Source organism: Microplitis demolitor, chromosome 7 (assembly GCF_026212275.2).
Source record: "Microplitis demolitor isolate Queensland-Clemson2020A chromosome 7, iyMicDemo2.1a, whole genome shotgun sequence".
Classification (NCBI taxonomy): domain Eukaryota; kingdom Metazoa; phylum Arthropoda; class Insecta; order Hymenoptera; family Braconidae; genus Microplitis; species Microplitis demolitor.
Genome location: NC_068551.1, coordinates 17,274,814 through 17,295,821, shown reverse-complemented (window position 1 = coordinate 17,295,821; position 21,008 = coordinate 17,274,814). Strand labels below are relative to the sequence as shown.

General features: G+C 26.9%; 7 protein-coding genes across 10 annotated transcripts; all 7 read right to left on the bottom strand.

Annotated features, from left to right (window-relative positions):
• Positions 1 to 87: 87 nt before the first annotated feature.
• Positions 88 to 4,492, bottom strand: LOC103577236 (speckle-type POZ protein B). 2 transcript variants are annotated; one of them, XM_053740500.1, is made up of 2 exons: positions 3,121 to 4,492; positions 88 to 3,031 (listed from the first exon to the last, which is right to left on the bottom strand). In XM_053740500.1, exon 1 carries the CDS (start codon positions 4,159 to 4,161, stop codon positions 3,127 to 3,129), a length of 1,035 nt encoding a protein of 344 aa, XP_053596475.1. In that variant the 5' UTR covers positions 4,162 to 4,492; the 3' UTR covers positions 88 to 3,031; positions 3,121 to 3,126. The 2 variants fall into 2 exon arrangements, with proteins under 2 accessions (XP_053596475.1, XP_008556025.2); XM_008557803.2 differs by having other exon boundaries at positions 89 to 3,031.
• Positions 4,493 to 5,188: 696 nt separating this feature from the next.
• On the bottom strand, positions 5,189 to 6,804 carry LOC103577238 (TD and POZ domain-containing protein 1). Its single transcript, XM_008557805.3, has 2 exons — positions 5,503 to 6,804; positions 5,189 to 5,421 (listed from the first exon to the last, which is right to left on the bottom strand). The coding sequence occupies exon 1, from the start codon at positions 6,555 to 6,557 to the stop codon at positions 5,511 to 5,513; it is 1,047 nt and encodes a 348-aa protein (XP_008556027.1). The 5' UTR covers positions 6,558 to 6,804; the 3' UTR covers positions 5,189 to 5,421; positions 5,503 to 5,510.
• A 682-nt stretch (positions 6,805 to 7,486) lies between these two features.
• Positions 7,487 to 8,002, bottom strand: LOC103577255 (speckle-type POZ protein B-like). Its single transcript, XM_008557827.1, has one exon. It carries the CDS (start codon positions 8,000 to 8,002, stop codon positions 7,487 to 7,489), a length of 516 nt encoding a protein of 171 aa, XP_008556049.1.
• A 2,190-nt stretch (positions 8,003 to 10,192) lies between these two features.
• Positions 10,193 to 11,735, bottom strand: LOC103577239 (speckle-type POZ protein). Its single transcript, XM_008557806.3, has 2 exons — positions 10,496 to 11,735; positions 10,193 to 10,414 (listed from the first exon to the last, which is right to left on the bottom strand). The coding sequence occupies exon 1, from the start codon at positions 11,547 to 11,549 to the stop codon at positions 10,503 to 10,505; it is 1,047 nt and encodes a 348-aa protein (XP_008556028.1). The 5' UTR covers positions 11,550 to 11,735; the 3' UTR covers positions 10,193 to 10,414; positions 10,496 to 10,502.
• A 671-nt stretch (positions 11,736 to 12,406) lies between these two features.
• LOC103577240 (speckle-type POZ protein) lies at positions 12,407 to 14,070 on the bottom strand. Of its 3 annotated transcripts, none has more exons than XM_008557807.2 (3): positions 13,880 to 14,070; positions 12,673 to 13,776; positions 12,407 to 12,592 (listed from the first exon to the last, which is right to left on the bottom strand). In XM_008557807.2, the coding sequence occupies exon 2, from the start codon at positions 13,723 to 13,725 to the stop codon at positions 12,682 to 12,684; it is 1,044 nt and encodes a 347-aa protein (XP_008556029.1). In that variant the 5' UTR covers positions 13,726 to 13,776; positions 13,880 to 14,070; the 3' UTR covers positions 12,407 to 12,592; positions 12,673 to 12,681. The 3 variants fall into 3 exon arrangements, with proteins under 3 accessions (XP_008556029.1, XP_008556030.1, XP_053596947.1); XM_008557808.2 differs by having other exon boundaries at positions 13,841 to 13,890; XM_053740972.1 differs by having other exon boundaries at positions 13,837 to 13,888.
• Positions 14,071 to 15,171: 1,101 nt separating this feature from the next.
• LOC103577241 (speckle-type POZ protein) lies at positions 15,172 to 16,765 on the bottom strand. The gene is made up of 2 exons (XM_008557809.2): positions 15,522 to 16,765; positions 15,172 to 15,434 (listed from the first exon to the last, which is right to left on the bottom strand). Exon 1 carries the CDS (start codon positions 16,575 to 16,577, stop codon positions 15,537 to 15,539), a length of 1,041 nt encoding a protein of 346 aa, XP_008556031.1. The 5' UTR covers positions 16,578 to 16,765; the 3' UTR covers positions 15,172 to 15,434; positions 15,522 to 15,536.
• Positions 16,766 to 17,684: 919 nt separating this feature from the next.
• On the bottom strand, positions 17,685 to 20,539 carry LOC103577242 (speckle-type POZ protein). Its single transcript, XM_008557810.3, has 3 exons — positions 20,184 to 20,539; positions 18,020 to 19,860; positions 17,685 to 17,931 (listed from the first exon to the last, which is right to left on the bottom strand). The coding sequence occupies exons 2-3, from the start codon at positions 19,833 to 19,835 to the stop codon at positions 17,876 to 17,878; spliced, it is 1,872 nt and encodes a 623-aa protein (XP_008556032.1). The 5' UTR covers positions 19,836 to 19,860; positions 20,184 to 20,539; the 3' UTR covers positions 17,685 to 17,875.
• Positions 20,540 to 21,008: the final 469 nt, after the last annotated feature.

Here is a 21,008-nt window from a genome sequence, read left to right as displayed (position 1 = left end):
AAATAAAAATAAAAATGTATGTAGAAAAATTTTTTTTATTAAATATCTCAATCAACAATTAAAATTATGTATTTATCCAACGAAAACAATAAACATATATATTATAACTTATAATGAATAAATTATTTATTACAAATGAATAATACTACGGATATATTTATTGTATAAAAATCACAACAAAATTTTAATTAAACTTATAAATTTTAATAAATTATATATAATGTAATTTTATTTTAAATAAATGATAAGTAATCAATTTTTTTTTAATAAATTTTTTTTTCAGGCCAATTACATAACTACTTATAACTTTCCAAGTAAATTTTGTCATAAGTGTGACTGTAGCAGACATTAAACAAATTTACAATTATTAATAAATAGTCAATAATTAATAAAAAAACAATTTTAAAAAAATGCGTATTAAAAAAAATTTTAGATTAATTAGTGCATTTTTTAAAAATATTACTTTCTAAATTATTTTCTCTATTTATTTATAATTTAAAATTTGTCTATTTTCTACATTTACACTCGTAATTTTGCCTCCAATTTTTGTAACTTGACTCTTATCATTAATTATAAGTCTTATGTTTTAATAATTCTAATTGATATTTTTTTATTGTTATCAGTAACTCCAGCTGATAACGTTTTATTTTTCATGATTCATATCCATAATAATTTTATTCGCTTCTTCTCTTTCTTCTCTAAGCTTCTGAATTTACATAAAAATAACAAAAAAAAACTCAGAATGGTGATCCATCAAAATATTCTCGAGAACTTTAAATTTAAATTTAATTATCACATACTATAATACGAAAATAGTTATTTAGTTTAATTATTGACAGCAAATTGCACCAGACTTTTTAGCTGCGATTTAGAACATCGACGCTAATTTACTAGCCAACTATTCTGACTAACAGTCTCAAATTTTTTAATTATCATTAAGAAAACTTGTAAATTAGATTTTTTCAATTCTTCATACTCGATAGTTTTTGAAACCGCCGAAATATTAATGGCAATAAATTCCGCTGCATATTCCAACAAAAGTTCAGTGTGATAACGATCACCTACAGCCATAAATTTAATGGCATTATCAATATTTAATGACTGAATAAGTAATCGCTCGCATAATTCTTTCAGTGATGGCAGTTGATATTTTTCAGCAGCATCTAACAGATCTACAATATCATTATCGTCAATATCAGTTATTTCATCCGTATACATAAACTCAAGCATTTTTTCAAAAATATCTGGATTCATATCTGGTATATTAACTTCATTTTCCTTTTGTTCTTTCATAGCATTTGAAAACATTGCGAAAAATACGGCACTACGAGCCATCAAAATTGCTTTGTGTGCTAGAAATTTTCTGTTATCAACAACTAGAACAATATCACTCGCCATTTTCGTGGTAAAAAGATCTTTGATGCAATCAGTAATTTTGCAATTTGTTTCTTCCAATGGAACTTTACTGACAACTGATGTATAGTCATCGTATACTGTAAGACCAAGACAAAGGGTCAGTGTATCTGATGGCAGCAACTCACTTTTACTTTTCAATAATTCTTCGATTTCGATGAACTTCGAGTAACCCCAGCACTTTTCAATCCCGAAGATCGTATTGAATTCATTCAAATATTTCTTCTCTTTTTTTATATCCATAATGAAGAACACACAGTGTGTTCTTGTTTTAGTATTTGTTTCACTAAACAAATTTAAAAATATCGATATCCATTTTTTCTTGTTCTTCGTTTGTTCGTCTCTTTCAAGTTGCAATTGCAGATACCAGCTGTCATTCATTTTAGAGCCAGTTGAAAATTTTGGTGAATTGAGTTCTCCATAATCTCGACAGTTTTTATAAGATTCAAGAAATGATACAAACTCATTTATTTTCCATTCGTAAAGGATATTATGCTTTTCTGTTGTAGAATAAGCGGTTTCCATTTTTATTTCCAACCACGAAATTTCAAAAAAGACAAAAATTTTTATATTAAATTTGTCTACTTTTAATTTTTTTTTATTAGAATTAATTATTTAATACTTTGCTGATATTATCAATGACAAATACTTAACTAATTAACAATGGACCCAGAACAATTAAGTAATATGTAACATGTAATTAATGATTCTTTTGTTTTTTACATTTTTTTTTTTAATTCAATATGGCAGGTCCAACATTTTGATCCGCGGTAACGCTACCTTTTGATTAACTTCCATACTAGTATTAGATATTTTTTTTTAAATATGATAAATAAATATATTAATAATTAATAATTTTTTTAACAATTGACACTTGACCATAAATAATTATTTATTAAGATGATCAATTTTTTATTATTTGATTTATTTAAAAAATGGTACTGAAAGTAGCAGACATGAGACAATTTATAAATTTTGAATAAATAAATAAATTAATTAAAATAATAAAGTTTAAAAAAATGCGCGTAATGGTCTTTCATTGAACTCAATACGCATTTTTAAATTTTTATTCAACTTACATTTTATTTATTTATTCAAAAATTAAAAAAATTAACACTTGTGAGTTACAATACAATCTCATGTTCCGAAGTTACAAGACCATTGTCAATTTTCGGATTTTTTTTTCAACCATTTTTAAAAAAAATAAAAATAAAAATATGCACATTTATAAAATTGAAAAAATTACTGCTGTAATTTAATATTTGTAAAGAAATATTTTTTTTTTGTAATTTACAGTTTTTAAATAAATCCAAAAATTATCAAACGTCAGCTAATTTCAGTATCATCTAATTTTTTATTAACTAATCGATTTAAAAATTACACATACGAAAAATAACTTTTTTGACTATAATATTCTTTCTTAAATATGAATAAATTTAAATCACAGTTGACCTTAGCAGTAATATAATATTAATAATTATATTCTTTAAATAAAAATTTTCAAAAATAAAAAAACGTTTCAAATTCATTTTCATTAATAATAAATTATCAGAACTATTATATATATATGTATATGTAAAAAATCAAACTTCATGTGCTATAGTATTCATACATTGACCTAGAATAAAATATACAAGAAAGATATTTATTACACAATAAACTGGCACTTTTTTTTGTATTTAAAAATAATTACTGTTTAAAAAATACCTTTTTTTAAATGCTGCATATTTTTGTTAATATCATTGAGATCAAAGCTGGATCATCTCTCTCCAATGCTTTATAATCTTCGGTTTTTACGATTTTTGATGCATTAATTGCTACAAAACGAAGAACATATTGATAAAAGTCTTCTGTACTTTGAAGATCTGCTACTTCGAGATATTTGATTGCATTATCAACAGATATTGACTGGCACAAAGATTTTTCACATAATTCTTTGAGTTTTTGTAACTGATACTTATCAGCTGCTTCCAATAAGTGCAGAGCAATCTGCTCAAGATCAGTAACTCGATCCGTATAAATAAATTCCAGCATTTTTTCTAATGTTTCTGGTCCAACATCAGGGATCGTAACTTTACTTTCTTTGTTTTCTTGCAACTTGTGAGTAAACATTGCGCAGAAGACTGGACTTCTTATCATCAGGAAAGCCTTGTGAGCTCTGATTTGTTTATTACCTGCAACTAGAATAATATCGCTACCAATTTTACTATCAAATAGTTTTATTAAATCATCAGTAATCGAATGCTCGGAAGTTGCTGATGGAATTTCACTTGTAATGTGTACATAGTTATCATGAACTGCAAGTTCGACGCACAGGATCAAAGTAGAATTGTTTGAAAAATAATTATCTTTGTTTTCAAATAATTCATTTATTTTAATAAAGTGTGCGATTCCCCAATCTTGATAATTTTTAAAATTTCTGCTACATGACTGTTGGATAAAAGTTTTCTCATTTTTATTATTTAAAATTGACACCAGAAACTCTGCTCTCACTTCAGGTAATTCACAACTGAACAAGTTCAAATTAACTGACAGCCATCCTTTTATTTTTGAAAGTTTACTGGAGTCAACTCTTACATCTACGAACCAGGTGTCTTTGAAACTAGCTCCGGTTGAAAATTGTGGAGATTCAAGAGTTCTATCACTTTTATCATAGTCAGCAGATTCGATGAACTGAAGCAGACAATCTATTTCCCACTTGAATGTAATCTCGTACTTTTGGATTTTTGAATAACCTGTGACTTCCATTTTTCAAATAATTACTTCAACAATTCATTTTAACTTAGTTTATTTCAAATTAATATTTTTATTTCTAGCACTAGTTTATATTTTGAGTATGGCAATAATGTAAGTTGTAATTATTAATATTTAAATGCGAAAAAATTTTTAATGTTCCAACTTGTAGATAAAAAAAATTGTCAGGTGATTCATTTGTATATTGTGAGCTCATCAACTGCTTTGGAGGTGATGATGTCATACAATATAATAGCGGCAAATACAAACGACTTGGAATTTTTCTTAGACTAAATATTTAAAACAGAAAAAAAATAAATTACTATAAATAGTTGGTAAGTTAAGAGACATAATACACGGTCATTCATAAATTTGTATATCTATATTTACTAAATTTTTATTTACTGAATATGGATATACAAATACGGGATAATCAAGTATTAATTCCCTGATCGGGTATCAGGTCAAATCAATGAAAGTTATAAAATTAATTTAAAGAATTTTAGTAATTTCCAGAACTCAAACCATTAATTTGAATAAAATTTGATATTAAAACTCATGTTTATGTCTACCGATACAGTTTCTATAAACTGAAAATTTTAAAACTGAATAAACTTATAATTGATAATGACATTTGAATTATCATTTGACAGTTGACATAGAAACAATTTAAGAAATAATTTGTTTCAATTTTCAAGGGAATCTTTTTATTCTTCTCTTATGTTTCTTTTTCTACCAAAAATATAAAATTTATGAAATTATGAAGTAAGATTGAAGATGAGATAGAAAACCATGATTTGTTTCGATATTTATGACTACGTGTATAAATGGCTGCTTTAGCTCTATCACTTCTTACGGTGATGACATCAGATATTTTGTGTATATTATATTAAGCTAGAGACTTATCAATTTGATTAAACTATGTCCTTAAGTAAATATTATCAACAATTAAATTTGAATTTGTCTTTAACTAAAATTAATCCAGAGGAATAATTTATTTTTGATATTTGTGTATTTATTAAAAGATTAAGAATACAAAATAATAATTTGTTTTGATTTACAAAATATACTTTGACAGCAACAAATTAGCAGAAATATTGAGTCCATTTATATAATTGATATAATAACTATTGTAAATAATATTACTAAAATGAAACTAATGATAAAAAAAAGTAAAAAGATTTAAATAAGATCCAAGATAAGGATTATGACTGATAACAATAAATTTAAAAACATCTTGATTATGATGCAGTATTGAATTGCTAAGATGTTGATCTGGAAAAAAAATTTTCATAATTATTTTTTAACTTATGATTTGATAACGTTTGATAAAAACTCTAAGAAATTTAAACGAACCTTTTTTTCTATTTAATATTGGAAATTTTTGTTAATACAGCCAACAATAATGCTGGATTAGTGTTTAGTAATGCTTTATATTCTTCAGTTTCGCTGATTATTTTTGAATTGATTGCAATGAAATCTGCTATATAATTCAAAAATTTTCTGTTAGCGTTATAACGATTGAGTAAAACAAGATATTTAACGGCATTTCCAACAGTTATGTTTTTACAAAGTGATTCTTCGCATAACTTTTTAAGAGCAGGTATCTGATATTTATCTGCTACTTCATATAAACGTTCAGCAACTCCATCAAGATTAGTCACATTGTCCGTATAAATGAATTCTAATAGTTTTTCAAGGATTTCAGAATCCATATCAAAAATATTTATTACATTATTTTTGGTGCTTTGCGTGTCAGATGTCAGCATTGCGCGAAATACATTATTTCGATTCATTAGTAAAGCCTTGTGTGCTGGAATTTTCTTATGACCAACAACTAAAATAATATCACTGCCTTCTTTACTATGAAAAATAGCTGGCAAATCGTCGACAATTTGATGCGATCTTTTTAATCGAAGTTTAGTAATGGGTGGATTAACGTAAGAGCGTACGATAAATTCAGTAAGTTCAAGGGATACAGTTAATGTTTCATCAGGTACTATTTTACTTGCTTCTTTAAGTAGTTCACTCATTGGACGAGACTTCCGAATAATATGTCCTACATTTTTTTGGAAAATTTTAGTTCCTATTTCTTCCAATTGTTTGTTTCCTGCATCATCAATAAAACTTATCGAATATCTAGCTCTTAACGTTTGATGTCCACCACAATATGTCAAAGCTGTTGCAAACCATTCGCCCTGTTGAGGTGCATGCGTTAATTGCAGTGTTAAATACCACGAACTATCGTCGGAATTATTAATAGTTGAAAAAACTGGTGATTGGATTGTACTGTTCTCTTTGTTGCTCAAGGCAAATCGCATAATTGAAAAAAAGTGATCTACTTTCCATTCGTATATAATTTTTCGTTCTTCAGTTATAGAATGAGTTTGTACAACTTGTAAATTTTCCATTTCGTCAAATTGTTTGAATAAAAATAGAAAAAACTTTAATTCTTCACTTAAATAGACAATATAAAACGTATTAGAATGCAATGCGTGAAAGTATAACAATGACTGTTGACGTATCACTGATCTTACGAGAAGAAATGAATGAATGCTTCTTCTATCTTATTATCTATGACTTTGATAGTTTTATTCATGGCGACTTGCCAGAAAATTCTTACTACGTAACTCAAAAGTAGGATATAAACACTAGTAAAAATAAAATGCTAATAAATAAGAAATTGTTTGTGAGATATTATTGTTAATGATTAGTGGGAATGTAAAAGATATGAGAAAATACATAATGGAATTTAAAAAATGCGCATACTGATTATAGGATCCTGAAGTTAACAGATAATTAACAATTTCCGGATTTTTTTTTTCAACAAATCAACAGTGAAAAATAAAAACTAAAAATATACACGTGCAGAAAATTAAAAAAACTGTTGGCGCGATTTTTTTAAACATTTTTTGTTATTAATTTGATGAAACTATGCACTATATTGAGTGCTCGTTAACAATAAAATTTGAATCTATTTATGCTAACATATGTAAATCAATCGATATTTAAATAACACGGGGATCAGTTTTTGTTTTCTTTTACATCCATCATAAGAAAAAATGAAAATATCAAGGAACTTGTTCTCTATTTAAATTTAACTGTAGTTATGATTTATTTTTTATGTATGAGTATTTATTAAAAAATTAAGGATACAAGATAACCATTTTTTTTAAGAATACGCTTTTATGAGCATGAACTAGCAGGTGGTAATTAATTCATAAGTATAATTGATATAATTGATTGTCAATAATATTATTAAGATGAGAGTATTTATAAAAAAGTTAAAACAAGATTTAAATTAAGGTCAAAATTATGGATTATAATTGATAACAATATATCAGAAAATGTCCAGTTTCTGTTTTGGTATTGAATTACCAAGATGTTGATCTGACTGTTGATGTTGATCTGAAGTGTTGAGTAATGCTTTAAACTCTTCAGTTTCGGTAATTATTTTTGAATTGATTACAATAAAATCTATTATATAATTCAAACATTCTTTATTAGCATAATGACGGTCAAGTAAAACAAGATATTGAACGGCATTTTCAACATTCACGTTCTTACGGAATGATTCTTCGCATAAATTTTTAAGAGTTGGTATCTGATATTTATCTGCCGCTTCAAATAAACGTTCAGCAACTTCATCAAGATTAGTCACATTGTCCGTATGAATAAATTCTACTAGTTTCTCACATATATCAGGATCCATATCAGAAATGTTCATTTCATATTTTCTATTTTTTTTCAGCTGTTGTATAATCATTGCACAAAATACAGGGCTTCGACTCATCAGCAAATTTCTGTGAGCTCGAATTTTCTTATCACCAACAACTAGAGCAATACCTAGTAACATATGTTAGAGTAAGATTTTGGAGTAAGTATCTTGAGCAAGATTCCTAGCTTTTAGTGTCTTTTTCTACGTATGTGTCTTTCGCAAGGTATCGAGAAACCTACGTCAAGATTTGTGTATGACTTGCTCATAGTATCGTACGCAAGAAGATTAAAGATAACTTTAACATGTGTAATGAAGGTGTCTGACGCATTTCTTGCACCAGTAACTTATAGTAGGTACTTACGCAGGGTTTGCTCAAGATCTGCTCAAGGCTCAAGGACCATTTTGAGCCTGAGCAGGCCTTCAGCAAGCCATGCGCAACTAGTTTTAACTATAATTTTTCTTCAGAACTGAGTTATATCTAATAATAATCTGTCACAAATTTCTTGTGTAAGGCTTGCAATTTAAATCTGGTCACAAGTATCTGTAGCAAGGCACATACGTAGAAAGAGGCACTAGCACTTATCGATCTTGAGAGTAGACTTGTTCAAGAATCGAAAAAGATTGTTATATGGGATATCACTGCCTTTCTTACTATCAAAACAATTTTCCAAATCGTCGACAATTTCTTCAGATTTTTTCAATCGAAATCGAGTGATGGGTTGACTAATGTTAGAATGTACAATATATTCAGTAAGTTTGAGGGATATTGTTAATGTATTATTAGGCAATAATTTATTTCTTTCGTTCAATAGAGTAACCACATTAATAAACGATGAAAATGTAATTTCTTCACCATTTTTAAGAATTTTAGTTCCCTCTTATTGGGATTGTTTGTTGTTTTCATCATCAATAATACATATCGAATATTTGGTTTGTAATGGTTGATAACCACCACAATATCTTAAAATTATTGATAATGGTTCATCAGGCATGAGTGTCTTACTAAAGTTTATTTTTAAATACCATGAACTGTCATCAGGTACATTATTAGTTGAAAAAACTGGTGATTGGATTATATTGTAAAATCGTTTTATTGAAAGAAACTGGTTTATTTTCCATTCATAAATGATTTTCCGTTCTTCAAACGTAGAATTAATTTTTACGATTCGAAAATCTTCCATTGTATCAAATAATTTTAATACAAATAAAAATAATTCAATTCTTTATTCAAATCTATGATATAAAACGTATTATAATGCAATGTGCAAACGTAAAACAAGACTGTTAGTGTATTTTAGTATATCCCACAGATACAAATGAATGCGTTATTCTTTTATCTCCGCATGTTATTCGTTGTGACTTGACAATTTTAACGTCGTCTTGGTGGCAAACGTGTACTACGTAACTCAAAAGTGATATATATAAACACAGAACAAAATAAAACGCAAATAAATAAGAAATTGTTTTTAAAATATAATGATTAAATAATAAGTAGGAATGTAGCATATATAAGACAATTTGTAAATTTTAAAGAAATAAATTAATTAATTAATTAAAATAATGAAATTTAAAAAAACGCGCGCACGAATCTTGCACTTTGTCTGAATACGCATATTTTAATTTTTTTTCTACTCACAATTTATTCATTTTATCTAAAATTAAAAAAATAGCTAACCTCAGCTACATTCACACTCATATGTATTTAAATATCTATATTTACTAAATATAGATATTAGACTGCGCTTCAATAATATTTCTCGTTTAAATAACATGGGAAAAATTTTTTTTGAAATTTGAAATTTTATAACTTGTTAACGTATTGATAAATTGAAATGATCATAACATTATATTGTAGAGAATTGAATGTTGTAGATAAAGGTCTATTATAAATTTTTGATAAATCTAATCGTTTAGAAATTATGAGGGCTTAAATTCAAATTTGCAATGGATTTCTGATGTTTTTTTACTTTTTCAGCAAAACTATCAGCCTAATCGCAAGATCTCAATGGAACCTTCGTGTAAATCATTTTTTTTATTTCTTTTTTAATCAAAATATGTTATTTAATGATTTTCGAATTTCGCAATTCAAAAGTTAAAGGGTTAACAATAAATTAATTGTTTAGGAAAGAAACTGAAATCTTCATAAAAAAGTATCTTTCAAACGGTGACATTTATCAACCATTGATTGATATAACTATATCCTTCAAAGAATATTATTTACAATAAAATTTGAACTTGTCTTTAACTAAAATTAATCAAGAGTAATAACTTGTTATTGATGTTTTTGTATTTATTAAAAGATTAAGAATACAAAATAATAATTTGTTTTGATTTACAAAATATACTTTGACAGCAACAAATTAGCAGAAATATTGAGTCCATTTATATAATTGATATAATAACTATTGTAAATAATATTACTAAAATGAAAGTAATGATAAAAAAAAGTAAAAAGATTTAAATAAGATCCAAGATAAGGATTATAACTGATAACAATAAATTTAAAAACATCTTGATTATGCTGCAGTATTGAATTGCCAAGACATTGATCTGGAAAGAAAATTTTCATAATTATTTTTTAACTTATGATTTGATAACATTCGATAAAAACTCTAAGAAATTTGAACGAACCTTTTTTCTATTTAATATTGGAAATTTTTGTTAATACAGTCATCAATAATACTGGATCAGTGTTCAGTAATTCTTTATATTCCTCAGTTTCGGTAATTATCTTTGAATTGATTGCAATAAAATCTGCTATATAATTCAAAAAAATTCCGTTAGCATTATAACGATTAAGTAAAACAAGATATTGAACGGCATTTTCAACAGTTATGTTTTTACAAAGCGATTCTTCACATAACTTTTTAAGAGCAGGTATCTGATATTTATCTGCTACTTCATATAAACTTTCAGCAACTTCATCAAGACTAGTCACATTGTCCGTATAAATGAATTCTAATAGTTTTTCAAGGATATCAGGATCCATATCAGGAACATTTACTATATTATTTCTGTTGTTTTTCTGGTGAAATGTCAACATTCTACGAAATACATTATTTCGATTAATTAATAAAGCTTTGTGAGCTGGAATTCTCTTATCACCAACAACTAGAATAATATCACTGTAATCTTTACTATGAAAAAGAGCTGGCAAGTCGTCGAGTATCTCTTTCGATTTTTTTAATCGAAGTTGAGTAATGGGTGGACTAGCGTAAGAACGTACGATAAATTCAGTAAGTTCAAGGAATACAGTACATGCTTCATCAGGTACTATTCTTCTTGCTTCTTTAAGTAGTTCACTTACTGGATAAGACGGCCGAATAACATATCCTACATCTTTTACGAAAATTTTGGTTCCTATTCGCTCTAATTGTTTGTTTCCTTCATCATCAATAAAACTTATCGAATATCTAGCTCTTAACGTTTGATGTCCACCACAATATGTCAAAGCTATTGCAAACCATTCGCCCTGTTGAGCTATTTGTGTTAATTTCAGTGTTAAATACCATGAACTATCATTGGAATTATTAATAGTTGAAAATACTGGTGATTGGATTGTACTGTCCTCTTTGTTGCTCATGGCAAATCGCATAATTGAAAAAAAATTATCTACTTTCCATTCATATATAATTTTGCGTTCTTCCATCATAGAATGGTTTTGTACAACTTGTAAATATTCCATTTCGTCGAATTATTTGAATTCAATTAAGGAAAACTTTTATTCTTCACTTTAATAGACAATATAAAACGTATTAGAATGCAATGCGTGAAAGTATAACATTGACTGTTGACGTATCACTGATCTTCGCAAGAAGAAATGAATGAATGCTTCTTCTATCCTATTATCTATGACTTTGATAGTTTTATTCATGGCGACTTGCCGGAAAATTCTTACTACGTAACTCAAAAGTAAGATATAAACACTAGTAAATAAAATGCTAATTAATAAGAAATTGTTTTTAAAATATCATGATTAATAATAAGTGTGAGTATAAAAGATATGAGAAAATTCAAAAATCTTCAATAACTAAATTAAATAATTAAAATAATGAAATTGAACTCAATGTGCGTACTGATTATAGAACCTTGAAGTTAACAGGCAATTAACAATTTTTGGATTTTCTTCTAAACAAATCAGTTCATAAAAAATCAATCACAAAAAAAATAAAAACTAAAAATGTGCACGTGCAGGAAGTTAAAAAAATTATATAGGTGCAATTGTTTTCAAATTTTTTCTTTATAATTTTCAGTTATTAATTTAATGAAACTACAAACTTTATTGATTGTTCGGAAACAATATCGTTTGAATCCATTTATGCTAGCGTATGTGAATCAATTGATATTTATGTAACACGAGGTCTAGTTTTTGTTTTGTTTCACATCCATCATAAGCAAAAATTTAAAAAATGGAGGAACTTGTTCTTTATTCAAATTTATCCGTAGTTATGATTTATTTTTTATGTTTGAGTATTTATTGAAAAATTAAAAATACAAGATAATCATTTTTTTTTTTATAATATACGCTTTTATAAACATGAACTAGCAAGTGGTAATTAATTCATAAGTATAATTGATATAATCGTTGACAATAATATTATTAAAATGAGAGTAATTATAAAAAAGTAAGATAAGATTTAAATTAAGATCAAAATTATTGATTATAACTGATAAGGGATTAAAAAGTGCCCAGTTTCTGTTTTGGTATTAAATTACCAAGATGTTGATCTGAAATAAAAGAATTTAAATAATCATTTTTTAATTTATGACTATATTTGATTAAAATTTTAAGAAATTTAAACGCGTACTTGATTTTTTTAATTGTTATTGCAAATTTTTGTCAATACAGTTACCAATAACGTTGGATTAGTGTTGAGCAATGCTTTATATTCTTCAGTTTGGGTAATTATCTTTGAATTGATAACAATGAAATCTACTATATAATTCAAAAAAAATTCGTCAGCATTATGACGGTCAAGTAAAACAAGATATTGAACGGCATTTTCAACAGTTATGTTTTTACAAAGCGATTCTTCACATAACTTTTTAAGAGCTGGTATCTGATATTTATCTGCTGCTCCAAATAAACGTTCAGCAACTTCATCAAGATTAGTCACATTGTCCGTATAAATGAATTCTAATAGTTTTTCAAGGATATCAGGATTCATATCAGGGATATTTACTACATCATTTCCGTTGTTTTTCTGGTGACGTATCAACATTGCACGGAATACATTATTTCGATTCATTAGTAAGCTTTTGTGAGCTGGAATTTTCTTATCACCAACAACTAGAATAATATCACTGCCTTCTTTACTATGAAAAAGAGCTGCCGAATCGCCGACAATTTGTTTCGATTTTTGTAATCGAAGTTGAGTGAAGGGTTGATTAGCGTCAGAATGTACAATAAATTCAGTAAGTTTGAGGGATACCGTTAATGTATCATTAGGTACTAATTTATTTCTATCGTTCAATAGTTCACTGATAAGAACAAACATTGGAATTCTAATCTTTTCACCGTTTTTAAAAATTTTAGCTCCCTTTTGTTGAAACTGTTGATTTTTTTCATTATCAATAATACATATCAAAAATTTTGCTCTTAACTTTTGATGACCACCACCCAAATATACTAAATTTATTGATAACGATTCGAAGGACGTCTGCTTATTATTAAGGTCTATTTTTAAATACCATGAACTTAAACCAGATCCATTATTAGATGAAAAAACTTGTGATTGGATTGCACTGTAGTCTGTATTGTAGTCTCTAGAAAATTGTATTTTTGAAAAAAACTGATCTATTTTCCACTCATACATGATTTTTCGTCCTTGTATCCTAGGATGAATTTGAAGATTTTCCATTGCATCAAATACTTGGAATACAATTAAAAAAATTCAAATTTTTACCCAAATCTGTAACATAAAACGTGTTATAATGCAATAAAAAAAAAAAAAAAAAAAAAAAACACACACACACAAGACTGTTACTGTATATTTTAGTAAAGCTCGCACATACCAATGAGTGCGTTATTATTTGGTCTCTATGTTATTGTTATGGCTCGATAATTTTAATGGTGTCTTGTCGGAAAATGCGCACTACGTAACTCAAAAAAGAAAGAGATGTAAGCACAGAAAAAAATAAAACTCCACCCTGCTTAAAAAATCCGATAGATTCTTATAGCTGTATGTGTAAGGACCTATACTTAACTGTAGCACTTCTCATAGAACTCATTCATTCTATAAAATCTCTATGGAAATTTATGAGAATCTGCGATTTTCTAAACAGAGAAATAAATAAGAAATTGTTTTTAATATAATGATCAATGATGAGTGTGATGTAGGAGATATGAGACAATTTATAAATTTTAAAGAAATAAATTAATTTATTTAAAATAATGAAATTTAAAAAAATTCGCGTACTGATTTTCAAAATCTATACAAATTTTTTAATTTTTATCCTATTTACAATTTATTTATTTATCTTAAGATTTTTAAAATTGCCAATTGTCAGATATATATTCAAATTCATATGTATTTTGTATCTACATTTATTTAATTTTACTATTTATAGATATTAAACTGTTCCAAATAAAATCAATATTTTTTTTGACCCTATACGAAAATTACAATGATACTGAAGTTAGCCGACGTCTAATAATTTTTGGATTTTTTTTTAAGCGATATATTATTTTAAAAAAAATAGTTGAAAAGATTTCACTTATAGTTTTGTTAGATTTTCTACCTGTGTATATTTTTAGTAAATTTTTTAAAAAAATCATAGAAAAAATTGGGTACCAAGTTGGGCCTTCCAACTCAATTACAAAACTCACCCTCGCTTAAAGAGGATTTCTCATTTATATAACGAAATATTATCGAAAAAAAATTCCAAAATGTAAAATACACGGCAATATCATTTATAATAGAAAATAATTAGTTATAGAATAGTAAATATTTAAACTGAAATAAATAAAAACCATAATTATCATTGGAACATAAAATGTATGTAACTTTAATACCTGCAGATTATTTATGTTCTGCGTTACCGACTACCGTTGAATATATTGAGAGTGCGTCGCATTATCCCGAATCGTCAATTCAAAAGTTAAAGGTTCAACAATAAATTAATTGTTTAGGAAAAAAACTGAAATCTTCTTAAAAAAAGTATCTTTCAAACGGTTCGATTTATCAACCATGATTGATAAAACTATATCCTTTAAAGAGTATTATTTACAATAAAATTTGAATTTGTCTTTAACTAAAAATAATCCAGAGGAATAATTTATTTTTGATGTTTGTGTATGTATTAAAAGATTAAGAATACAAAATAATAATTTGTTTTGTTTTACAAAATATACTTTGACAGCAACAAATTAGCAGAAATATTGAGTCCATTTATATAATTGATGTAATAACTATTGTAAATCATATTATTAAAATGAAAGTTATGATAAAAAAAGATAAAAAAAAATAGAAAGATTTACATCAGATCCAAAGTTAAGGAATATAACTGATAATAATTAAATTACAAATATCCAGCTCATGCTGCAGTATTGAATTGCCAAGATGTTGATCTGGAAAAAAAATTTGAATAATTATTTTTTAACTAATGATTTGATAACATTTGATAAAAGCTCTAAACTAACTAACTTCAAACGAACCTTTTTTTTTATTTGCTAACTGCAAATTTTTGTTAATACAGTCATCAATAATACTGGATTAGTGTTTAGTAATGCTTTATATTCTTCAGTTTCGCTGATTATTTTTGAATTGATTGCAATAAAATCTGCTATATAATTCAAAAAATTTCCGTTAGCATTATAACGATTAAGTAAAACAAGATATTGAACGGCATTTTTAACAGTTATGTTTTTACAAAGTGATTCTTCACATAAATTTTTAAGAGCTGGTATCTGATATTTATCTGCCGCTCCAAATAAACGTTCAGCAACTTCATCAAGATTAGTCACATTGTCCGTATAAATGAATTCTAATAGTTTTTCAAGGATGTCAGGATCCATATCAGTGATATTTACTTCATTATTTTTGTCATTTTTCTTGTGGCATGTCAAAATTGCGCGAAATACATTATTTCGATGCATTAGTAAAGCTTGGTGAGCTGGAATTCTCTTATCACCAACAACTAGAATAATATCACTGTAATCTTTACTCTGAAAAAGAGCTGGCAAATCATCAACAATTTGTTTAGATTTTTTTAATCGGAATATAGTGATGGGTCGACTAGTGTGAGAACGTATAAAAAATTCAGTAAGTTCAAGAAATACCGTAAATGTATTGTTAGGTAATAATTTATTTCTGTCTTTAAATAGGTCAAGTACTCGAACACACGACTGAATATTATATCCTTCATCTTTTTTAAAAATTTTATTTCCCATTAGTTGATTTCGTTTTTTTTTTCCATGATCAATAATAAATATCGAATAGTGGGCTCTTATTGAGGGACGAGAACCACAATATGTCAAAGATATCGAAAACCATTCGCCATACTGAAATAAATACAGAAGACTCATCTTCAAATACCATGAACTTTCACCAGGTTTATTATTTGTCGAAAAAACTGGTGAATGGATTGTACTCTTGTCTTTCTTGTATCCAGGAAATCGCATAATTGTAGGAAACTGATCTATTTTCCATTCATATGTAACTTTCCGTTCTTCAACCATTGAATGAGTTTTTACAATTTTTACATCTTCCATTGCGTCAAATAATATCAATACAAATAAAAAAACTTCAATTCTTTACTTAAATCGTCAATATAAAACGTATTATAATGCAATACACTAAAGTCTAACAATGACTGCTAACGAACCACTGATTTTCGCAAGAAGAAAGGAATGAATGCTTCTTCTATCTCATTATCTATGACTTTGTTGTTTTTATTCATGGCGACTTGCTGGAAAATTCATACTACGTAACTCAAAAGTAAGTTATTAACATTAGAAAAACAAAACAAAAGTAAATAAGAAATTGTTTTTAAAATTTAGTAATCAATAAATAATAAAGATTTTAAAAATAATAATTTCTATAAATGAGATGTGAACATTTGAAATTAGATTATGCTAAGATATATTTAGTAATATAGGGATAAGTAATTTAAACACAAGAGTCACAGATATCGACGCAAAGGATATTAATTTCAAACTTCTTCCAATAGTTTGTCTATGTTAATGGTATCGTAATCATCATCATAATATTCTTCATACATTTTTGTAGAACCGAAAATTATCTTCGAGTACGGATAATTCAAGAATGAAAAATTAAAAGAATATTTTTCTTTCTTATTATTTAAGATAAAAAGTAAATACTTCGTATTTACTATCATCCTTTCATTGTTTGACATCAAATTATGTTTGTTAAAAAGTTTCAGTAACTAATCAGTAGTAAAGGCAAATGAAGAGCCAGACGAGTTAAATGGAAAAACAAGTCTAATTTCACGTCGTTACTACGTATTTAAATTTCAAGCCGAAAATCCGCGACGGTGACTTATCTTCATCAACTACATTTTGCATGCAGCGTTTCCCAAATTTTTGTCATACTTATTTTACTGTGTAGAATTTATCTTAATTATAATAATATTTTAATGAGTAATTTAGAAATATTTAGAAGCAAATAATAACAATAATCATAATGATCACAGCAAAATATCATGAGTAAGGCAATTAAATGATAAGATACTATTTTTAAGTTTTTTTTTCTGAGAATAATTTACAAATTATTAAAATAAATAATAATAATAATAAATGATTATAGATTATTATAAATCGCAAGGGTCTTTAGCAAACAAAAATGTATGATAACAATGGTTTAAAAATTAATCACGTGAAAAATAATTTATTTTCTATAAAATACACAATAGATGAAGTTTAAAAAAAATCTTGCCATATTAAAATGACATAAATATTATTCTATTAAAAAAATACAAAATGACGATGATCGTTATAAAACAAATATACAATTAAATAAATATGAAAATTCAATTTCAAATTAACGTAAATTAAATATTCAATGATTCTTGTTCTTCCACAGTTTTCTCTTCTTCATCTTTTTCATCTGTACCAAAAAGGAAAAAAAAAATAAAACAATTAAATAAATGAATTGATAAATAAATATTGTATAAATTTAAAAAAATTGATAATACCGTCAGCTACATTTGTGATTGCAAGTTTTTCATCCAGTTCTGATAATGACAATCGACTAAACTCATTATTTTCAAAACCCAATTTTTCCATTGCATGCGTAATGTTAATTACTATAAAAACAGTAGCGTATTCACGTGATTCAGAATTGTCATCCAATGCCATTATTTTCATAGCATACTTCAGAGTAATTGAATTGCAAAGTGAATCATCACATATACTTTTCAGTTTTTGTAACTGATTTTTGTCAACGTCTTCAATTAAAAGTTCATTTTCTTTGTTCAAAAAGTTAACTCTGTCATTAAGTATAAATTCTATTAAATTTATTAAGATTTCTGTGTCAATGTCAGCAATATCAACTTTGTCTTCCTTCAATTTATTCATCAACATCGCAGATACCATAGGGTTCCGCACCATCAGCATAACTTTATGCGCTTTAAATTCATGGCCATTCACTTGTAGAGTTACGTCGCTAGATATTTCATTATTATTATTGAAAAGCTCCTTGAAATCATCCATATTGAGACGTTTCGATGTTTTGAATGGTATTTTTGCGCTGAATGATGTGTGATCATTGATCACCGTAAGTTCACCGCAAAGCAAATTATCGTCATCATTTGTCACATTATCTTTCTTCTTCATCAATTTATTTTTTACATAAAATTTAGTTGAATGATAAATCATTTTTACTCCAGACCATGTATAAGTAAAAATATAATGAAATAAAACAAGGAAAAAAAGAAACCACACATTTCCTTGTCTTAATGAAAAAGGAAATTGAATACGAGCGTTACTGATAATTTTTGATGTTATTTTTTTAAATAACTTTGATAATGTGGAACAATTCATGCTACTCGTAGAATTTAAAGATCCAGGTTTGATAAAACTTCCTGCATTATTTGCTATAAAATTAGTAACGTAATCCACCAGCTGTCTGGCATTATTTTCATCAGCCAGTATCATGATCTCAACGGCATTGGTAATCGTTATCGACTTGCATAAAGATTCTTCGCATAATTTTTTCAATGTCTGGAGCTGATACTTGTCGGCAGCTTTCAATAATTCTTTGGCGTCACCATCAATGTCAGTAACTTGATCAGTGTAAATAAATTTAAGCATTTCTTCGATTATTTTGGGGCTTATGTCATTAATAGTCACATAATGTGTTTTTTCTTCCGTTTCATACAGAAACATTAAAGCGAATACAGAACTTCGGGCGATAAGAACACTCTTGTGAGCTCGAAATTTACTATCGTCGACTATTAAAACAACATCGCTACCGGCTTCGCTTTCAAAAAGTTCCTTGAAGTCATCGACAATTCTACGTTTTGAAGATTTTAATGGAAATTTATGACTCGTTGACGTGTCATCATCGTACACTGTTAATTTAACACACACTGTCAATGTGTCATTGATTATAAATTGATTTTTGTTAACCAATAATTTATCAACTTGGACTAAATCAAAACCCCAACCATCCAAATATTCAAAAACTCGGGTGTCATGATGAACAAAATGTTTTTCTTTATTGTTGTCGTAAATAAATAACGAATACTTGGTTCTTACTTGTCGACTTCCATTGTTTGGCTGCAAGTATACTGATATATATTGATCATCCATCGATAGCTCGTCATTTTTATTTATTCCCAATTCCAGGTACCAGGAATCATTTATTTTTGCTCCGGTTGAAAATATTGGAGATGCGAGTTTTGGGCAGTCTGCAGTTTCGGTTAATGATTTTATTAATGATGTAACTTCATTTATTTTCCATTCATACAAGATTGCGTGCTTCGTCGACGTAGAGTAAACTTCCTCCATTTTTTTAATCGATTATTTAAATAATCTTAAAAATATAAAATAAAATTATTCTATTAATTAATCAATTAATTATAATCCTGAAATTAGCAGACAATTAATAATTTAAAATTTTTTTTTCAACGACTTAATTTAAAAAAAAAAAAAAAACCTAAAAATATGCACGTGTAGAAAATTAAAAAAAGTATAGGTGCAATTTTGCTTTGAATTTATAGTTTTTAAATAAATTCAAAAATTATTAGACGCCGACTAATTTCAGTATCATTAATTATTAATATATTAAAATATTTTTTCAAGCGTTTATTGAAATAATGGAATTTGTTAAAGTGTATAAGAAAAATGAATATTAACCTGAGTTGAGATGTGACCTGTATTGAGGTGCCGGCTGGAATCGAGTAGAAATGAACGCGTACAAACTGTAAGCGGATTAAACAGTAATGAAGGTATAATGACAGTGACGTCAGCCGTCTTCACCTTCGTCAACAACGATAATGGAGGTAAGGGCCTATTGTTATTTCCGTATTTTGGTGGTTTTTATTGTCAGTATTTATGTACCAATTTTGAAAATTTGTAATTTATTATTAGCAGCGTTTTCATGTAAATTTGTTTAATAAAAATAATATGCGCACTGGGAAGAAAGACAAAATTGTAACAACAAGAAAGTGTCCACCCCACCATCAGCACTGAACTTTGAATTCCCATTTCCTATACCCCCATTTTTGCTACTGTCTCTTTTGACTAGGGTAACGAAAATTGTACTTCCGGGTTGAATACTTGAATTTTTATCCTGAGTGTACAATATACTATTTTTTTGAGTGTAATGTATAAATGACAAGTGTAAATTTTTAAAATTTTTGAATAAATAACTAAAGTGAAAGTATAATTAAAATTTAAAAAATGCACATTTAGATAATTGGAAAATCAGTACGCGCATTTTTTTTGAATTCTATTATTTAAAAATTATAAATTGTCTCACATCTGCTACATTTTCACTCAGTTTTTTGTGAACTTGAAGTAGCTGACAATTGTCAATTTTTAAAATTTTTGAATAAATAAATGAAATGTCAGTAGAATAAAGATTTTAAAAATGCGTATTTAAATATTTGAAAAATCAGTACACGTATTTTTTTCAATTTCACTATTATAATTAATTAATTGATTTATTTATTAAAAATT